Source organism: Oncorhynchus mykiss, chromosome 23 (genome assembly GCF_057628025.1).
Source record: "Oncorhynchus mykiss isolate SJ-2025 chromosome 23, ASM5762802v1, whole genome shotgun sequence".
NCBI classification, from domain to species: Eukaryota; Metazoa; Chordata; class Actinopteri; order Salmoniformes; family Salmonidae; genus Oncorhynchus; species Oncorhynchus mykiss.
The window spans coordinates 29,532,190-29,551,801 of NC_143044.1; the positions used below are offsets into that span (position 1 = coordinate 29,532,190).

Sequence of the window (19,612 nt, forward strand, 5' to 3'; positions counted from 1 at the left end):
GTGCACCTCAGCCACGCTCAAGGTACTAAACGATATCATAACCGCCATCGATAAAAGACAGTACTGTGCAGCCGTCTTCATCGACCTGGCCAAGGTTTTCGACTCTGTCAATCACCATATTCTTATCGGCAGACTCAGTAGCCTCAGTAGTTCAGTGTGTCAAATCGGAGGGCATGCTGTCCGGTCCTCTGGCAGTCTCTATGGGGGTGCCACAGGGTTCAATTCTTGGGCCGACTCTTTTCTCTGTTAATATCAATGATGTTGCTCTTGCTACTGGCGATTCCTTGATCCACCTCTACGCAGACGACACCATTCTGTATACTTCTGGCCCTTCCTTGGACACTGTGCTATCTAATCTCCAAACGAGCTTCAATGCCATACAACACTCCTTCCGTGGCCTCCAACTGCTCTTAAACGCTAGTAAAACCAAATGCTTGCTTTTCAAACATTCGCTGCCTGCACCCGCACGCCCGACTAGCATCACCACCCTGGATGGTTCCGACCTAGAATATGTGGACATCTATAAGTACTTAGGTGTCTGGTTAGACTGTAGACTCTCTTTCCAGACTCATATCAAACATCTCCAATCTAAAATCAAATCTAGAGTCGGCTTTCTATTCCGCAACAAAGCCTCCTTCACTCACGCCGCCAAACTTACCCTAGTAAAACTGACTATCCTACCGATCCTCGACTTCGGCGATGTCATCTACAAAATATCTTCCAATACTCTACTCAGCAAACTGGATGCAGTTTATCACAGTGCCATCCCTTTTGTTACTAAAGCACCTTATACCACACACCACTGCGACCCGTATGCTCTAGTCGGCTGGCCCTCGCTACATATTCGTCGCCAGACCCACTGGCTCCAGGTCATCTACAAGTCCATGCTAGGTAAAGCTCCGCCTTATCTCAGTGCACTGGTCACGATGGCAACACCCACCCGTAGCACGCGCTCCAGCAGGTGTATCTCACTGATCATCCCTAAAGCCAACACCTCATTTGGCCGCCTTTCCTTCCAGTTCTCTGCTGCCTGTGACTGGAACGAATTGCAAAAATCGCTGAAGTTGGAGACTTTTATCCCCTTCACCAACTTTAAACATCTGCTGTCTGAGCAGCTAACCGATCGCTGCAGCTGTACACAGTCCATCGGTAAATAGCCCACTCAATTTACCTACCTCATCCCCATACTTTTTTTATTTATTTACTTTTCTGCTCTTTTGCACACCAGTATCTCTACCTGCACATGCCCATCTGATCATTTATCACTCCAGTGTTAATCTGCAAAATTGTAATTATCCGCCTACCTCCTCATGCCTTTTGCACACAATGTATATAGACTATTTTTTCTTTTTTCTACTGTGTAACTCTGTGTTGTTGTCTGTTCACACTGCTATGCTTTATCTTGGCCAGGTCGCAGTTGTAAATGAGAACTTGTTCTCAACTAACCTACCTGGTTAAATAAAGGTGAAATAAAAAAAATCAAAAAATGGACAACAGTGTTTGCACAACCATGGTGGCAACACTATAAGCAGGAGGTAGTGTCCAATGGTTGAGAAGGTATTGTGCCTTGAATTGTGGTTCAAAGGTTATTAGAGTTAATCCTAGGAGATTTTGTCATATGACAATGTGTATGTCGTGTGGAAGACTCTCCATTCTCTTCACATACTAGTAGAACTCATCAAAGTACAGATATGCCTGTCCTCATGACCTCTGACATTCTGTTGCCAAAGCTGAATGAATTATATAATAGCTTCTGCATAAAATAAAAGCCTTCCTTTTCTTTGAAGTTTTGCATCTTTTATCACATTGGTTTTCTAAACATCATGAACTCATAAATACCACTACTAAATTAAATAAATTAAACCTCCCGATAAAGAACAATACATTTACTTACAAGAAGATACAGGAACAATTTTATGATTGTAGTATAGATAGATCTCACCTCATTACAATGGATTGGATTGAAGGTCTAGCCGGAATTGGTACAGGACAGTGAACGAATAGCAATTAATGCTGAGTGGTGTTGGGCCTTCTCAATTTCTTTTTAACAGTGTTGCTCATTGGAGTGTGAAAGCTAGTTTATGAGGCAGTATGAGCAGAAAGCAGGCAAAAAAGTATTCGCAATCCCAGGTATAAGGAAAAAGGAAATGTGTTGCTGTACTTTTAAAGCAGATTGAATTAACCACTGTGTTTTTAGTACTGTTTGTGAAAATGTAAGAGTTGGCTGATCAACAAGTATTGGGTTCAGTTGCTCTGAGGCTATTGAAATAAACAGATTGAACTGGGCTTGTGTAACTAAAATGGCTGAGGTGTTGATGGAACAATCACGATGTGTCCATGGTCTGAGGTACTTTACCTAAATTGCTTCACCTGCAGCGACTCACTCCATCACCAAAGCTGTTTCCCATAAAGACTGTGCAATGATAGTGAAATACAGATAGCAGTTCATCTTTAAGTTTTCTATGATGTGGGTAAAGATTGATTTGAAAGATAACTGTATATATTTGTTGGTACGCCGTATTGAAATGTCTAAAGTTGTTGATAAGGGTTTCATTGATTTGGGTTCAGGTAACAATTTTTCAGTTGACCCTTTTCTATTTTGTTCTCTATTGCTCCTGTATTGTTCCTAAAGCAAGGGGGAGGCTGATGACATCAGAGGGCACCATCAGAATCCTTGAAAGTTTGCACTTGCTCTTTAACATATTTTTTACCCTTAAGTGTGTGTAAATTAGTGTATTTATACATGGGATATTGTTTTTCAACAGGAAAAGTAATTTTAAAAAACTGTGGAATAGAGCAATACAGCCATATCAAAATGTGTGCTTACTCAAGGTTAATGGGGTAGAGCAGCAAAGTTAACCCTGCAAAATATACAGTGCCTTGCGAAAGTATTCGCCCCCCCTTGAACTTTGAGACCTTTTGCCACATTTCAGGCTTCAAACATAAAGATATAAAACTGTATTTTTTTGTGAAGAATCAACAACAAGTGGGACACAATCATGAAGTGGAATGACATTTATTGGATATTTCAAACTTTTTTAACAAATCAAAAACTGAAAAATTGGGCGTGCAAAATTATTCAGCCCCCTTAAGTTAATACTTTGTAGCTCCACCTTTTGCTGCGATTACAGCTGTAAGTCGCTTGGGGTATGTCTCTATCAGTTTTGCACATCGAGAGACTGACATTTTTTCCAATTCCTCCTTGCAAAACAGCTCGAGCTCAGTGAGGTTGGATGGAGAGCATTTGTGAACAGCAGTTTTCAGTTCTTTCCACAGATTCTCAATTGGATTCAGGTCTGGACTTTGAGTTGGCCATTCTCACACCTGGATATGTTTATTTTTGAACCATTCCATTGTAGATTTTGCTTTATGTTTTGGATCATTGTCTTGTTGGAAGACAAATCTCCATCCCAGTCTCAGGTCTTTTGCAGACTCCTTCAGGTTTTCTTCCAGAATGGTCCTGTATTTGGCTCCATCCATCTTCCCATCAATTTTAACCATCTTCCCTGTCCCTGCTGAAGAAAAGCAGGCCCAAACCATGATGCTGCCACCACCATGTTTGACAGTGGGGATGGTGTGTTCAGTTGTGTTGCTTTTACGCCAAACATAACGTTTTGCATTGTTGCCAAAAAGTTCAATTTTGGTTTCATCTCACCAGAGCACCTTCTTCCACATGTTTGGTGTGTCTCCCAGGTGGCTTGTGGCAAACTTTAAACAACACTTTTTATGGATATCTTTAAGAAATGGCTTTCTTCTTGCCACTCTTCCCTAAAGGCCAGATTTGTGCAATATACGACTGATTGTTGTCCTATGGACAGAGTCTCCCCCCTCAGCTGTAGATCTCTGCAGTTCATCCAGAGTGATCATGGGCCTCTTGGCTGCATCTCTGATCAGTCTTCTCCTTGTATGAGCTGAAAGTTTAGAGGGACGGCCAGGTCTTGGTAGATTTGCAGTGGTCTGATACTCCTTCCATTTCAATATTATCGCTTGCACAGTGCTCCTTGGGATGTTTAAAGCTTGGGAAATCTTTTTGTATCCAAATCCGGCTTTAAACTTCTTCACAACAGTATCTCGGACCTGCCTGGTGTGTTCCTTGTTCTTCATGATGCTCTCTGCGCTTTTAACGGACCTCTGAGACTATCACAGTGCAGGTGCATTTATACAGAGACTTGATTACACACAGGTGGATTGTATTTATCATCATTAGTCATTTAGGTCAACATTGGATCATTCAGAGATCCTCACTGAACTTCTGGAGAGAGTTTGCTGCACTGAAAGTAAAGGGGCTGAATAATTTTGCACGCCCAATTTTTCAGTTTTTGATTTGTTAAAAAAGTTTGAAATATTCAATAAATGTCGTTCCACTTCATGATGGTGTCCCACTTGTTGTTGATTCTTCACAAAAAAATACAGTTTTATATCTTTATGTTTGAAGCCTGAAATGTGGCAAAAGGTCGCAAAGTTCAAGGGGGCCGAATACTTTCGCAAGGCACTGTATAACACACAGCTGTCAAATTGAGTAGGCATTGCATAACTCTTTGGGCTAGAAACAATCAGGCTAGACTTGAGAGTAAACCATGTGTGTGATTTTTCACACAAATGTCCTTATATTAAACTTTTGATTTGGTATGTACTCTTAGCATTCCTTCCAATTAACCCATTGTGTAATCATTCCAGTAGTCATGCAGTGTAGATGTTCTATTGTTACTAAAAGCACCCCATGTGTTTTACTTTGAGTGTCCTTTTGATGGAAGTTTTCGGTCACTCTGCTGAATTGAGAATCATATTTTCTTCCAGGCTGACCGGTATGAATATACCTTCCCCTGTCATCAGCAGCAAGAATTGGCTACGGCTGCATTTCACATCAGACAGCAACCATCGGCGGAAAGGATTTAGTGCCCAGTACCAAGGTAAGGGGTCAGTGTCAGAGGGTTGGGATAGAACCCTTCCCATTGCAGCCAGTCGTCAGTGCAATTGGCAGTGAGTTCCTTCACATCACGTCACTTTTCATGCTCTGCCAGAGCTCTGCTAAACATGACATCTTGGCCTGACCTGGATTCTGCCCGCATACGGTTTGCAGGTGTATGCATAGTTATTTCTCTGGTTTCTGCCTGTTAAATGGAGTTTGACGAAGTGCAACATGACTTGAGGCCTTCCAGGCTTAGTCACTAAGTGTAGCCCCAGGTACTTCTGCCTAAAAGAGTTTGGATACGAAGCCCATTCTCATTAAAAATAGTTGGCAACTTTTTTCCCTCCCACATGAATTTTTGTCCCCTATTATTTAGCATTTGTGTTATATTGTCCGGTAAAATTACTATACTTCCCCTTAATACCTGGCGAGGGGATGAAGTCATTTGGAGAAAAGAATACTCACACTGAACCTATTTCAGATTTCTCAGGGTTTAATTGGCTTCCCTGCATGACATAATTACCAGATTAGATTCCGAGTCATATCCAAATCCAAATTGGCTTCTGTTGACACTAACGCAGGCTACGCATTCACTGCACTGCCTGCTGGGAACTGAGCCCAGTGGTGTTAGGTGAAAGTGTAGCCACCACTGTTCACAAGCTGGCCCTCCCTTGCCCTGCACAACAAAAGACTCCTCTGACTTGGATGATCTATAAAGACTAAATAATACAGCCCCAATAATTGCGCGGTGGCCTGGGCACATTGGCACCATGCTGGCCCTCTGCAATCACCTGGAGGACAGCTTGACATCTCTGCTTGTGAATTTCTCCAGTAAACGCCAGCTTCAAAGTATATTTGGAGGCGGCGTGGGGGGGGGGGGGGGGGGGTCCTTCTATAGCAAAATAATCTCACAGAATTGTTTGCATGTTGTGACACAGATTTTCTTTCAGCCTGAGCTCTTGGGGTGTTTTGCTAATTACATAATGGATTATGATGTGCACAACTTTCTCTCCCCAACAGTAAAAAAGGCCATTGAGCTGAAGTCCAGAGGGGTGAAACTGCTTCCAAGCAAAGACACAAACCACAAAAATGCTGTTTGTAAGTACTTTCTTATAAGCTGAGGTGCAGTTTTACAGACATCAGAATTGTAATCATCATAAATCAAGCATATCTTAAAAGTGGTTGTCTTTCCCCAGGCAGTCCAAAACAATGAAGAAATGTACACTTATGATAAGCTTTTTAAATTACGATAAGTTTTTAGGATTTGGTAGTTGTACCAGAGTCAAACAAATGAGTCTTTCTTACAAAGTTAAGTCAAGTTGATTGATCTTTCATCCTACTAAACTCCTCCTACATTGGCATCTCTGGGACTAGAGTCTACTGGAGGGTTTGGATAAGCCCTCTTTGTTTAAAAAAATCAAGCCATCTGTATGTGTCCATTACTTACTTACAGTGCCTTCAGAAATTATTCACACCCCTTGACTTTTCCCACATTTTGTTGTATTACCAAGTGGGATTAAAATGAATGAAATTACTCTGTAATATCAAAGCAGAAGAAAAACACTTTTTAAATATTAGTATTAATTAATTAATGGAAAATAGAACACTAAATGTCTTGATTAGATTAGTATTCAAGCCCCTGAGTCAATACATGCTAGAATCACCTTTGGCAGTGATTACAGCTGTGAGTCTTTCTGGGTAAGTCCCTAAATGCTTTGCACACCTGGATTGTACAATGTTTGCCCATTATTCTTTAAAATTCATCAAGCTCTGTCAAGTTGGTTGTTGATCATTGTTAGACAGGCATTTTCATGTCTTGCCATAGATTTTCAAGCCAAATTAAGTCAAATCTGTAACTAGGCCAATCAGGAACATCCAATGATGTCTTGGTAAGCAACTCCTGTGTATATTTGTCCTTGTGTTTTAGGTTATTATCCTGCTGAAAGGTGAATTTGTCTCCCAGTGTCTGTTGGAAAGCAGACTTAACTAGTTTTTCCTTTAGGATTTTGCCTGTACTTAGCTCTTTTTATCCTATAAAAGTCCTTGCCGATGACAAGCATACCCATAACATGATGCAACTCATAACACCACCATTCTGGAAAATATGGAGAGTGGTACTCAGTGATGTGTTGTGTTGTATTTGCCCTAAACAGAAGGCTTTGTATTCAGAACAATGTTGTTGATCCATCCTTAGTTTTCTCCTATCACAGCCATTAAACTCTGTAACTGCTTTAAAATCACTGTTGGCCTCATGGCGAAATCCCTGAGTGGTTTCCTTCTTCTCCGGCAACTGATTTAGGAAGGGCACCTATATCTTTGTAGTGACTGAGTGTATTGAAACCATCCAAAGTGTAAAATCAATAACTGCACCATGCTCAAAGGGATATTCAATGTCTGCTTTCTTTTTCCTTATCTACCAAAACATGCTCTTCTTTGCCAACCATAGGAAAACCTCCCTCATCTTTGTTATTTGAATCCATGCTTGAAATTGACTGCTTGACTTTGGAACCTTACAGATAATTCTATGTGTGGGCTACAGGGATTGGGTAGTCATTAATACTAAACACTATTATTGCACACAGATTGTGAACACCTATTTTAACATAACAAAAGGGTTGAATACTTATTGAATTAAGACATTACAGCTTTTCATTTTTTATTAATTTGTAAACATGTCTAAAAACATAATTCCACTTTGACATTATGGGGTGTTGTGTGTAGGCTGCAACAGAACAAAATGTGGAAAAAGTAAAGGGGTGTGAATAGTTTCTCAAGGCATTGTCAATGATCAATGTTAATATCGAATCATATTGAATGATTGCTATTCATTACCTAGGGGGTATACTATACGTGGAAATATCAATATGCCCCCTAACAGATTTTATTAGACAGATTTTTTTTCTTATTTTATTTGTCTAGGCAGGTCAGTTAAAGAACACATTCTTATTTTCAATGACGGCGTAGGAACAGTGGGTTAAGTGCCTTGTTCAGGGGCAGATCGACATATTTTTACCTTGTCAGCTCGGGGATTCAATCTTGCAACCTTTAAGTTACTAGTCCAACGCTCTGACCACTAGGCTACCTGCCGCCCCAGATATACTAAATGATGTACTAAATCCACCCAGTCTGATGTATCCTGTCACAGGTCAGGGTTTCTTACCGGAGTGTACTACCTGTGGTTGCCACTGGAGGGAACTCTTGAGTTTCCTCTAGTATCCAGGTGACCCTGATTGGGCTTATTGGGATCACCTGCTGGATGACTATTTAGGTTCCTCTGTGGACCGTGCCAGTTGCTCAGGTCTCATGTTTTGTATTCTTGTGTGCCCTTGCTTTGTTATGAAGACCTTAAGTAAATATTCTGGATTTACCCTTACCTCTGCCTGCTGTGTTTCTCTGCACCTGTGTCGAAGTTCGTACTTGCACTATTGTCACTGTAGACCTGAGCCTCAAAATGGACCCAGCAGAGATTTCTCTGTGGTCCGAGGGACACTCCGAGCTCCACCACTTACGTTCGGGTCTCACTCACCATGGAACAGTGATTGGTCACAATGAGGCGCGGCTGAAGACTATGTCGGAGGATTTAGGAACTCTTGTGTTCACTCTGCAGACGGGACAGACGGGAGCAACTGCTGCTGCTGCTGCACCTGTGGCAGTTTCTAACCCTCCACTTCCTACCAGCTCCACATCTCCCTCCCCTTGGGAGCCTCATCTCCCAGCACCAGAGCGCTATGAGGGGCATCCTGGGAGGTGTTGTGGGTTCCTGCTCCAATGTTCACTGGTCTTTGAACTGCAGGCATCAACGTTTCCCACCAAGAGTTCCAGAGTGGCATATGTCATCTCCTTGCTCTCAGGACGGGCTCTGGCCTGGGCTACTGCCATCTAGGAGCAGCAATCAGACATTTGTTTCAATTGGCAAAGCTTCACCCAGGAGATGAGGATGGTTTTTGATCACCCCATCAGTGGCAGAAATGCTGCTCAAAGACTCATTGCGCTTCGGCAGGGCAGCCGGAGCGTAGCTGATTACACCATTGACTTTCGGACGCTCGCCGCTGAGAGCTGTTGGAATATAGAGGCACTTCACTCAGTCTTTCTGAACGGACTCAGTGAGGTTCTCAAGGATGAACTGGCTTCCCGGGACAACTCTTACACTCTTGGGTAGCTTATCGTTCTGGCCACCTGGATTGACAACCGGCTTTGGGAACGTCATCATGAGAGGACGGAGGGGTCCCGAGTTGGTTCCAGTGTTTCGGGACCTGCTGAGGGAGTCGACTCTTCATTTGTTCCACTGCTGTATGATGGGCCTGCTTGTCCTGCACCCCGTCAGGGTTCTCAAATCGACTATGGTTCTCCTTCATATCCTTCAGAGGAGATGATGCAATTGGGAGGAACCAGACTTTCTGCTCTGGAGAGTCAGATACAGTCTCCTGCGGCCGATACGGTACGCACCTTGCTTTCAGCCAACCTGCGGTGGGACAAGGGACAGTTGGACATATCGGCTTTCATAGACTCTGGGGCTACTGGCTGTTTTCTGAATCGCACATTATCTTTCCAACAGACGATGCCACTCACTAAGCTGGACATTCCGTTGTCGGTCACGGCACTGGATGGTCAACTCCTAGGGTCTGGGAAGGTGAAGCAACTCACCATGCCTATCTGGATGACCATGTGGAGCTTATCCAGTTACATCTGGTGGACTCTCCTGAGCTTCCCCTGGTTCTTAGACATCCGTGGCTTTCCACACATAATCCTCAAATTGACTTGCCTTCGGAAAGAGTTCTGGGCTGCAATCCTTCATGCCAGTTCACCTGCCAGCAACTCTCTACACACTTTTCCGTCCCTGCTCATCTGGAGACTTCCGATCCTCCTGTTCCTCTGGCTGGGAATGACAAGCCTGATCTTTCCCACGTACCTCGGGATTACTGGGATTTGGATCAGGTCTTCAGAAAACAAAGGGCCAGCAAACTACCTCCTCACAGGCCCTACTATTGTGCCACAAACCTCCTTTATGGCACCACTCCTCTGAGAGGAGGGCTGTATTCTCTCTCAGGTCCACAGACTGCAGCCATGAACAGTTATATTGAGGAGGTGCTGGCGGCTGATTTTATTCAGCTGTCCACTTCACCTGCAGGAGTGGGTTTTTTATTTGTTGGGAAGAAGGATGGGGGATTAAGCCCCTGTTTCGATTACCAGGGTTTAAATAACATTACCATCAAGAACCGTTACCCCCTTCCTCTTATGTCATCAGCTTTTGAGAGAGTCCACGGAGCTACGGTTTTCTCTAAATTGGATTTACGGAATGCGTAAAATCTGGTGCGCATCAGACAGGGAGATGAGTGGAAGACAGCGTTCAACACTCCTTATGGATATTATGAGTATCGGGTCATGCCGTTTGGACTTACTAATGCTCCAGACGTTTTCCAGGTCCTGGTCAATGATGTGCTGCTCATCTTCCTTCACCAGTTCGTGTTTGTGCACCTGGATGACATCCTCATCTTCATGGTTGAACATGTCCAACATGTCCGCCAGGTCCTTCAAAGACTCCTCGCTCATCACTTGTTCGTGAAGGCCGAAGAGTGTGAGTTTCGCGTTCCTCAGATCTCCTTCCTGGGGTACATCGTGTCTCAGGCCTGTGTACTGATGGACTCCCAAAAGGTAGGAGGTGTGGTTAATTGGCCGCGACCCAGCATGGCCAAGCAAGTTCAGCGTTTTTGGGGTTTTGTTAATTTCTATTGGAGATTTGTGAGAAACTTCAGTGCTGTGGCGGCGCCATTGACAACGCTCATCAAGGACTCGGCTGGGCATGTATGCTGAGAAGGCATTCCAGGACCTGAAACGTCGGTTTTCTTCTGCACCCATTCTCATTCATGCGGACCCTTCTCTCCCCTCGTGGTAGAGGTGGATGCCTCTGACATTGGCATGGGGGCAGTTCTGTCGCAACGCTCTGTGAAATACCAAAAGCTCCATCCCTGTGTCTTCCTCTCCAGGCATCTCACTCCAGCGGAAAGGAACTATGATGTCGGCAATCGGGAGCTTCTTGCGCTCAAACTGGCTTTGGAGGAGTGGCAGCACTGGTTGAAGGGCTCGGAATACCCCTTCACGGTTTGGACTGACCACAAGAACCTGGCCTACCTCCAGGAGGCTAAACACCTCAACCCCGACAGGCTCGTTGGGCTTTCTTCTTCACTCAGTTCAGATTCACGTTATCCTACTGTCCGGGGTCTAAGAACGTCAAGCCGGATGCCCTTTCTCACCAGTTCCCCAGCTCCAGTGAGGATCGGCCGCTTGAATCCATCATCCCCAGGTCGCTCATCCACGCAGCCGGTGTCCTGGGGTATAGAGACTGTAGTGAGGGAAGCGCAAGGTAGGGAGGCAGTTCCAGATGGCTGTCCACCTAAAATACTTGTTGTTCCTCTTTGGGCACTGTTCAAGGTACTTCAGTGGGCTCACTCATCGCATCTCACCTCTCATCCGGGAGGGCAGAAAACGCTCAAGTTTTTGAGGAGGAAGTTTTGGTAGGCAGACACTCGGACCTTTGTGGCTGCCTGTCCGACATGCGCCCGGAACAAGACTCCTCGTCAGCAGCCTCTGGGGCTTCTTTATCCACTGCCAACACCTTCTCGACCCTGGTCCCATCTCTCTATGGATTTCATCACGGGCCTTCCATCGTCAGAGGGACACGGTCATCCTGGTTATTGTGGAGAGCTTTCCTTAACCTGGGTGGAGTATGCACACCACACTCTCCAGTGTTCCTCCACTGGCCTGTCACCATTCCAGGTGTTGTACGGTTACCAGCCCCCCCTGTTTCCAGATCAGGAGATTGAAGTGAAGGTTCCTTCTGCTCAACGCCTTATCTCTCGTTGTTGCTGGACCTGGAAGACGCCTCGGTCAGCGCTCCTGAGGTCCTCAGCTCGGGTTCAACGACAGGCCAACCGTCATCGCAGCCCGAGTTAAGATAAGGGTTTCTTCCTGGAGTGTAGTACCTGTGGTTGCCACTGGAAAGCACCCTTGGATTTCCTTTAGTATCCAGGTGACCCTGATTGGGCTTATTGGGATCACCTACTTGATGACTATTTAGGTTCCTCTGTGGACTAGGCCAGTTGCTCAGGTTTTGTTCAGTTTTCTAGTGTGCCCTTGCTTTGTTGTTTTGCTATGAAGACCTCAGGTAAATATTCTGGATTTAACCTTACCTCTGCCTGCTGTGTTTCTCTGCGCCTGGGTCCAAGTTCATACTAGCACTATTGTCACATATGCATGGTGATCAGGTAGTTTCTGATGTGTTTATGGATATGTACAGTACATGCACATGTAATCTCTTTGACCTGATGAATGACCACCTTGGATTGAAACGCTGTTACAAGAAAGCCAGTAATTTTTTTTCATTCACACTGGGTGTTGGACCAAAATGTATTTCAGACCTTGCTAGCAACACTGTTCTGAGTATCCAGGGAAGAAATGTCTCCATATAATTGAGGTCATAGTATTTGTTTTTCATATTTATTTATCCAAATGTGGTAAAATGTTTGATTATCAGTTGGACATTACCACTATGAGTATCACACATAATTATGTGCGTAATTAATTAAGATTTTCATTTTCACACATATCCACACACATACAAACCATTATCCAACAAGCAGTGTTTGCTTGGTGTTAATGTTTGCCCAATTTCCATAATGTGTTTTCCAAAAGATGCCCTTGATGCTATCTATAATAGTATGGGGGAAAACCATCCCCTGGTGAACACCACATTAAATTGTATAAGTAATGTGCGCCATGCTATGCTTCACAAAGCATGTTCTATTGCAATTAGTGTTACTAAATGGCTGATTTTGCAAAAGTGAGGCACCATGCGCAATCTGGAATTTGAATCTCAGGTATATGGTGATATTAGGTCCTGGATGGATAAAAAAATAGCAATTATGAAAACACCATTTTGTGACGCTGGTGTAAGGCAACCTTGTCAACAGTGCAACATAATGCAGTGCATGAAAAAAGTAATCTTTATATACTTGAATAGTATCAACAAGCACAGACAATTATTAGCAACGTTTGTAACTCTTAACTGCCTTTAAAGCATTCTAAATTCTGCTAAGGAAAATGTATTTGGTCATTCATACCGGGTTATGCATATTATCACCATCACCAGACTCTTTTAGATGAGGGATTAAGCTCAGGTCCTGACTCTGGTCATTAAATATCCCATGGTGCTCATTTAAGGAGAAGAGGTGTCAAATGATGGGTTCTGGCCAAACCCCGGATGTATAGACAGCCTACTCGTAATATCTTCCAAGACGTCTAATTACTGCAGCTACATTTCAATTATTCTTATCTGCATTGAAATGGACAATTTTTTGGGACAATTTTGTTGATGGCTGGAAAGATGACTGACATCCATCACCAAGGTGGTTTCTTCACATTTTTCACTGGATGAAAATTCCACCTATCTACACAGTGTGGAGCCTGTGTTTACCATCAAATGTCGAATAAACTGTGAGAATACAATAGAGTGTGGGAATTCATTACCCTTTCTTTGGTTTGGTTTGCACATACTGGTCAGTAGAACCACCTCCACCTGCACACATTTAGCAGATTGATTGCATGTGGGATGAAAGAGTTCTTTGTTCTATTGCACTTAACCTTAGGTAGTATAAAACTACAGCACGAAGGAAGAAATTATAATTCTATATTCTAGCTGCACTGGTCACTATCTAAAGTTGTCTTGGCTTTACCTAGAACTTGCTTGGTAAATATTTCTGAGAGACATCTGTTGTACAGTATTCTGTAGATCTATTTACAATGAAATAATACAATTTTCTCAAATTAAATTATTTTACAAATTGGTATGTATGTTTGGAGCAAAGTTCAGTTTGTTATCGTTAACAGTACTCAAATATGTGTCTTAATGAAGTAATCCGTGGATCTTTAATGATAGTAGTCATTAAAGATGGAGTGGAAAGTTTACCTTTCGCAGCAGAAGTGAGCTATGTGAGCTCATCATTCATTATAATAGTAGTCTAGAGAAGTCGAAATGGGGAAGCTATGAGAGGGAACAGAAACTGTCAGTTGTAGTTCTCCCTGCTAAAAATTCCCTGCAAAAAAACAGCTGACAAACCAAAATATCTTTGTTAAATTAGTATGAAATTGAAGTCATGATCCTTTTAATTTTCAAACCATAGTCCTAACACAACCATCCTGGAGTAGGATGATCATTGTGCAGAACAGGAAACAGATATGTTAGTGCAAAATTCACATCTGTAAGCTGGACATAAGCTTTGATCACAGGGTGTAACTTTACAAACTGATATCAGCAATAAACAGAGATGACATTTGAAGTCAGCATCAAACAGAAAGACATGACAGTTTATCAAAAGGGATAGCACTGGCTGTCCATGCTGCCAAGTCCATGAACACATTCTCTGACCTTGGCTTGAAATGAACATATTAGCATTATAAATTATTACATTGGATTTCATGGGACAAGGTTAATATGTTTTCAAATGCTCTGAACGTAACCTCCAATATGTCATTTCGCATGTAGCATGTTGATCTTTCATAGAAAATAATTGTAACTTAAACCAATACCATACTGTATATTGAGCGTTCACTCATGGAAATGGTTATGAAAGGATGCTGTAGTCTGTGATTACTGTGCAGTACATCAAAGGGAATGGGGGAGAACAGCTTTTTGCACCAGTTTTTTTTCAACAGAGTGAGATAAAATTGTGTGTAACCTGATTTAATGTGATTTGGGGGCAGTAAACCATCTGATATTATGTGACAGAATGATGCAGAAATTAAGGTGAGAACACCAACACACATTGGCACAGGAATGGTAGACTTGGATGTGCTATGGAGCGGAGCCATCCCATGATTTTTCATGTTTACCACTTAGGTTGCAAAGCTACCGGTAATTTACCAAAGTTACTGGATTTTTTGGTAATTAATATGTAGTCTATGGCAATCTGTGATTCCTTTGGTAATTTATACTTGAATAACTTGTATTTCATATATTCATATATAGTATTCATTTTTTATATCTGTGTCCACACTGTCCATGGGTTTCTAGTGGATAGACGATATGGTTCAAGAGAAAATAGCCTAATTAGTGAAAAGAATTGCATTATTTCCAATTAACTCTGCAACACTTCCAAATGTTTTGTTTTTTCACAACTGCCACCAGTTTGGCAATAAAACATTTACAACAAAGACATATTTACATAGTAAAATAAATACAAATGTGTACAAAAATATTATGGATATTTCATGTAGAAACCCTCATATTAAACACTTATTCACTAAATATACGGTTTATATTTAGGATAAAGTTTTACAGGTTTATCATTCTATTTTTATTTTCATATAATAGATTTTTAAATTATTTTATACACTCACCAGACCGTTTATTAAGTACACCCATCTAGTACTGGATCGGACGCCCCCTTTCCTCCAAAACAGCCTGAATTCTTCGGGGCGTGGATCCTACAAGTCAGAAACGTTCCACAGGGATGATATTCCATTATGCCGCAATGGCATCATGCAGCGGTACACCACCGCCACCAGCCTGTACTGTTAACACCAGGCAGGGTGGGTCCATGGATTCATGCTGCTTACGCCAAATCATGACTCTGCCATCAGCATGACAATTCATCGGATCAGGCAAGGTTTTTCCACTCCTCAATTCTGACTTGTAGCTCAAAGGAGGGGAACCCGGTGCAATAGCCCATCCATGACAAAGATCGACGAGTTGTGTCTTCCGAGATGACGTTTTGCACACACGTTTCTACCTCTCTCATCAATGAGCTGTTTTTGCCTAAAGGACTGCCACTGACTTGATGTTTTTTGTTTATTGCACCATTCTCTGGAAACCTTAGACATTGTCGTGCGTGAAAAGCCCAGGAGGGAGGACATTTCTGGGGTACTGGATCCGACGTCGCTGGTACCAAAGATCATACCAAGCTCAAAGTCACTTATCCCACTCGTTATGCCCATTCTAACATTCAATCGAACAGTAACTGAATGCCTCGATGCTGGTCTGCCTGCTTTATATAGCAAGCCATGGCCACATTACTCACTGTATGCAGGATTGATCCATTTTCATGAACAGTGTGGTGTACCTAATAAACTGTTTGGGTGAGTGTATATTTTACATGTGATAAGGCCACACAGAGGGCCAGAGATAATTACAGACACCTGTGATGATTTGAAGTACCCAAAACGGCCACTAGATGTTATCTGATAAAATTCCATATATTCCTTGAAAGTTATTGGAATACTGGTGACCTTTGAAAGTTTCCAGTAATATACCCTCCCTTTGCAACACTAATTACCATGAGCGGTAAATCATTAAAGCTCCTGTCATCACAAGTTGGAAATACGGTCATTTATTTTTTATTTTATTTTACCTTTACCTTTACCTTTACCAGGCAAGTCAGTTAAGAACAAATTCTTATTTTCAATGACGGCCTGGTGGGTTAACTGCCTGTTCAGGGGCAGAACGACAGATTTGTACCTTGTCAGCTCGGGGGTTTGAACTCACAACCTTCCGGTTACTAGTCCAACGCTCTAACCACTAGGCTACCCTGCCGCCCCAGGGTCATGGTTCCTCCTGGCACCAGAGGGCGGCAAAGACCGCCCTAGAGACATTTATTGGACTCAGGTGTGTCTTATTAATTCATGATTGTGTCCGTGTTAAAACATGTGTGTTTTCTGTGGTCCTTTGCAGAAGCTTGAGTTGTTTACCGTGTGAGGTCGGTTCCTGAGTGAGTTTTCGAGACTTAAGCTGTGGTCAAATACCCATACAAACATACTGTATACTACATACTTAATGAGTATATACTATTAGTTCATTTTAGTGTACTGTAAATGAACAGTATGCTTTCAGTTGAGCGTACTAGATCTTCGCCTGTCTACCAGAAGTTGACGCTGTTGCTATGCAACCTCTTGCTAGCTAGTTAGCATAACAAATTACTTGTTAGACATTTTACGACTTCGGGTGTGTAAATTCAGAGCGTTATCAGATTGTCCGTTTGTAAATTCAGAGCGTTTCGCTCTCGGAGCGCACACTGGACGCTCGGGCCAAAGAGTAGGGTTGATTTGAGCGTTCTGACCTTACAACGGCAGTCAAGCACTCAAGCTAACGTTGGTTAGCTTGCTAGCTACTTCCAGACGCAAATGAGACCACTGATCATTTTACTCGCCCTAACAGAGCTGGTTAGGCAGTTTTCATGTTATCCAGAACGTTGGTGACTGTGCTGCTGGCTATAATTTAATTACACTTTTTTTGCCAACGTTTACTGACACCGGCCACATTCAACAAGTGTTGAGCGCTCGTAAATTCATTATTTTGTTACCTGGTACACTCAAACGAGAGTGCTCTGAAATCGGAGTAGATAGCCAGAACGAATTTACAAAGCACCCGAATGTCCATTGAGAACGCACACAGACGATACCATTTAGCTAAGCCAGGAATGACGGGAATAATAAAGTCAATAAACGTTAGGTAGTTAGATAGCTTATAGTTAATATACTGGCAAGTTTGATGTATAAGTAGCCAACTAACGTTAGGTAGCGAGCTAACATACCGGTACCTACTGCTGTGATGATATGCTAAGTGGTTCGTAAGGACAGCGTAGCTAACAAATTGTCAGCCAACATAACGGGTAAGGTAACTTATTTGAAAAGTCATTACTCTATTACATTGATCAACATTTTTTAACATTTGTCATAATTATTCAAAGCAATGAATTTGTATCTGCTCTCGTTGTACTTTGGCTTCATATTTTCCATTTCCTGAACAATTGCTTTGTGGGCCCTAAAGTACGGAAATAACATCAATTTCAAGTTCATTAACATCCGGGAACATTTGGCATACTAACGATATCCATACTATGACCAATAAGCATGCTATATAATCAATTCACATCACAAATAGTACAGTAAGTGCGGTTAGTATGAGTATTCAAACACAGTGTTGGTTGTTTTTCTAGTGTACTGTGATCCTGCGGCTACTGTTTCTCAGTAAAGTATTTATGTTTATCCTTACCACTGATTCCTCGTCTGATCTCGTCTCTGCACCTGGGTCCAACCTCACCACGTCACAAAGACATGTTTCATATCTGAATGCAACCCATACAAATGTTAGGATGAAACATTGTACAGGCTGTTGTATTTCTATAGCTGTTGACTCACCTGTTTTTTTTATTTTTTATTTTATTTAACCTTTATTTAACCAGGTAGGCTAGTTGAGAACAAGCTCTCATTTGCAACTGCGACCTGGCCAAGATAAAGCATAGCAGTGTGAACAGACAACACAGAGTTACACATGGAGTAAACAATTAACAAATCAGTAACACAGTAGAAAAAAAGGGGGAGTCTATATACATTGTGTGCAAAAGGCATGAGGAGGTAGGCGAATAATTACAATTTTGTTTGCAGATTAACAACACTGGAGTGATAAATGATCAGATGGTCATGTACAGGTAGAGATATTGGTGTGCAAAAGAGCAGAAAAGTAAATAAAGAAAAACAGTATGGGGATGAGGTAGGTAAAAATGGGTGGGCTGTTTACCAATAGACTATGTACAGCTGCAGCGCTCGGTTAGCTGCTCAGATAGCAGATGTTTGAAGTTGGTGAGGGAGATAAAAGTCTCCAACTTCAGCGATTTTTGCAATTCGTTCCAGTCACAGGCAGCAGAGAACTGGAACGAAAGGCGGCCAAATGAGGTGTTGGCTTTAGGGATGATCAGTGAGATACACCTGCTGGAGCGCGTGCTACGGATGGGTGTTGCCATCGTGACTGAGATAAGGCAGAGCTTTACCTAGCATGGACTTGTAGATGACCTGGAGCGAGGGCCAGCCGACTAGAGCATACAAGTCGCAGTGGTGGGTGGTATAAGGTGCTTTAGTGACAAAACGGATGGCACTGTGATAAACTGCATCCAGTTTGCTGAGTGTTGGAAGCAATTTTGTAGATGACATCGCCGAAGTCGAGGATCGGTAGGATAGTCAGTTTTACTAGGGTAAGTTTGGCGGCGTGAGTGAAGGAGGCTTTGTTGCGGAATAGAAAGCCGAATCTTGATTTGATTTTCGACTGGAGATGTTTGATATGAGTCTGGAAGGAGAGTTTGCAGTCTAGCCAGACACCTAGGTACTTATAGATGTCCACATATTCAAGGTCGGAACCATCCAGGGTGGTGATGCTGGTCGGGCGTGCGGGTGCAGGCAGCGAACGGTTGAAAAGCATGCATTTGGTTTTACTAGCGTTTAAGAGCAGTTGGAGGCCACGGAAGGAGTGTTGTATGGCATTGAAGCTCGTTTGGAGGTGTCCAAGGACGGGCCGGAAGTATATAGAATGGTGTCGTCTGCGTAGAGGTGGATCAGGGAATCGCCCGCAGCAAGAGCAACATCATTGATATATACAGAGAAAAGAGTCGGCCCGAGGATTGAACCCTGTGGCACCCCCATAGAGACTGCCAGAGGACCGGACAGCATGCCCTCCGATTTGACACACTGAACTCTGTCTGCAAAGTAATTGGTGAACCAGGCAAGGCAGTCATCCGAAAAACCGAGGCTACTGAGTCTGCCGATAAGAATATGGTGATTGACAGAGTCGAAAGCCTTGGCAAGGTCGATGAAGACGGCTGCACAGTACTGTCTTTTATCGATGGCGGTTATGATGTTGTTTAGTACCTTGAGCGTGGCTGA

General features: G+C 42.8%; 1 protein-coding gene across 1 annotated transcript in view; it reads left to right on the plus strand.

Annotated features, from left to right (window-relative positions):
* LOC110502713 (CUB and sushi domain-containing protein 1) overlaps positions 1 to 19,612 on the plus strand; it is a 500,827-nt gene that overhangs the window by 292,705 nt on the left and 188,510 nt on the right. Inside the window, exons 6-7 of the mRNA XM_090217249.1 lie at positions 4,798 to 4,910; positions 5,930 to 6,007. Coding sequence (XP_090073375.1) covers positions 4,798 to 4,910; positions 5,930 to 6,007 — 191 coding nt within the window. The remainder of the gene's footprint in view (positions 1 to 4,797; positions 4,911 to 5,929; positions 6,008 to 19,612) is intronic.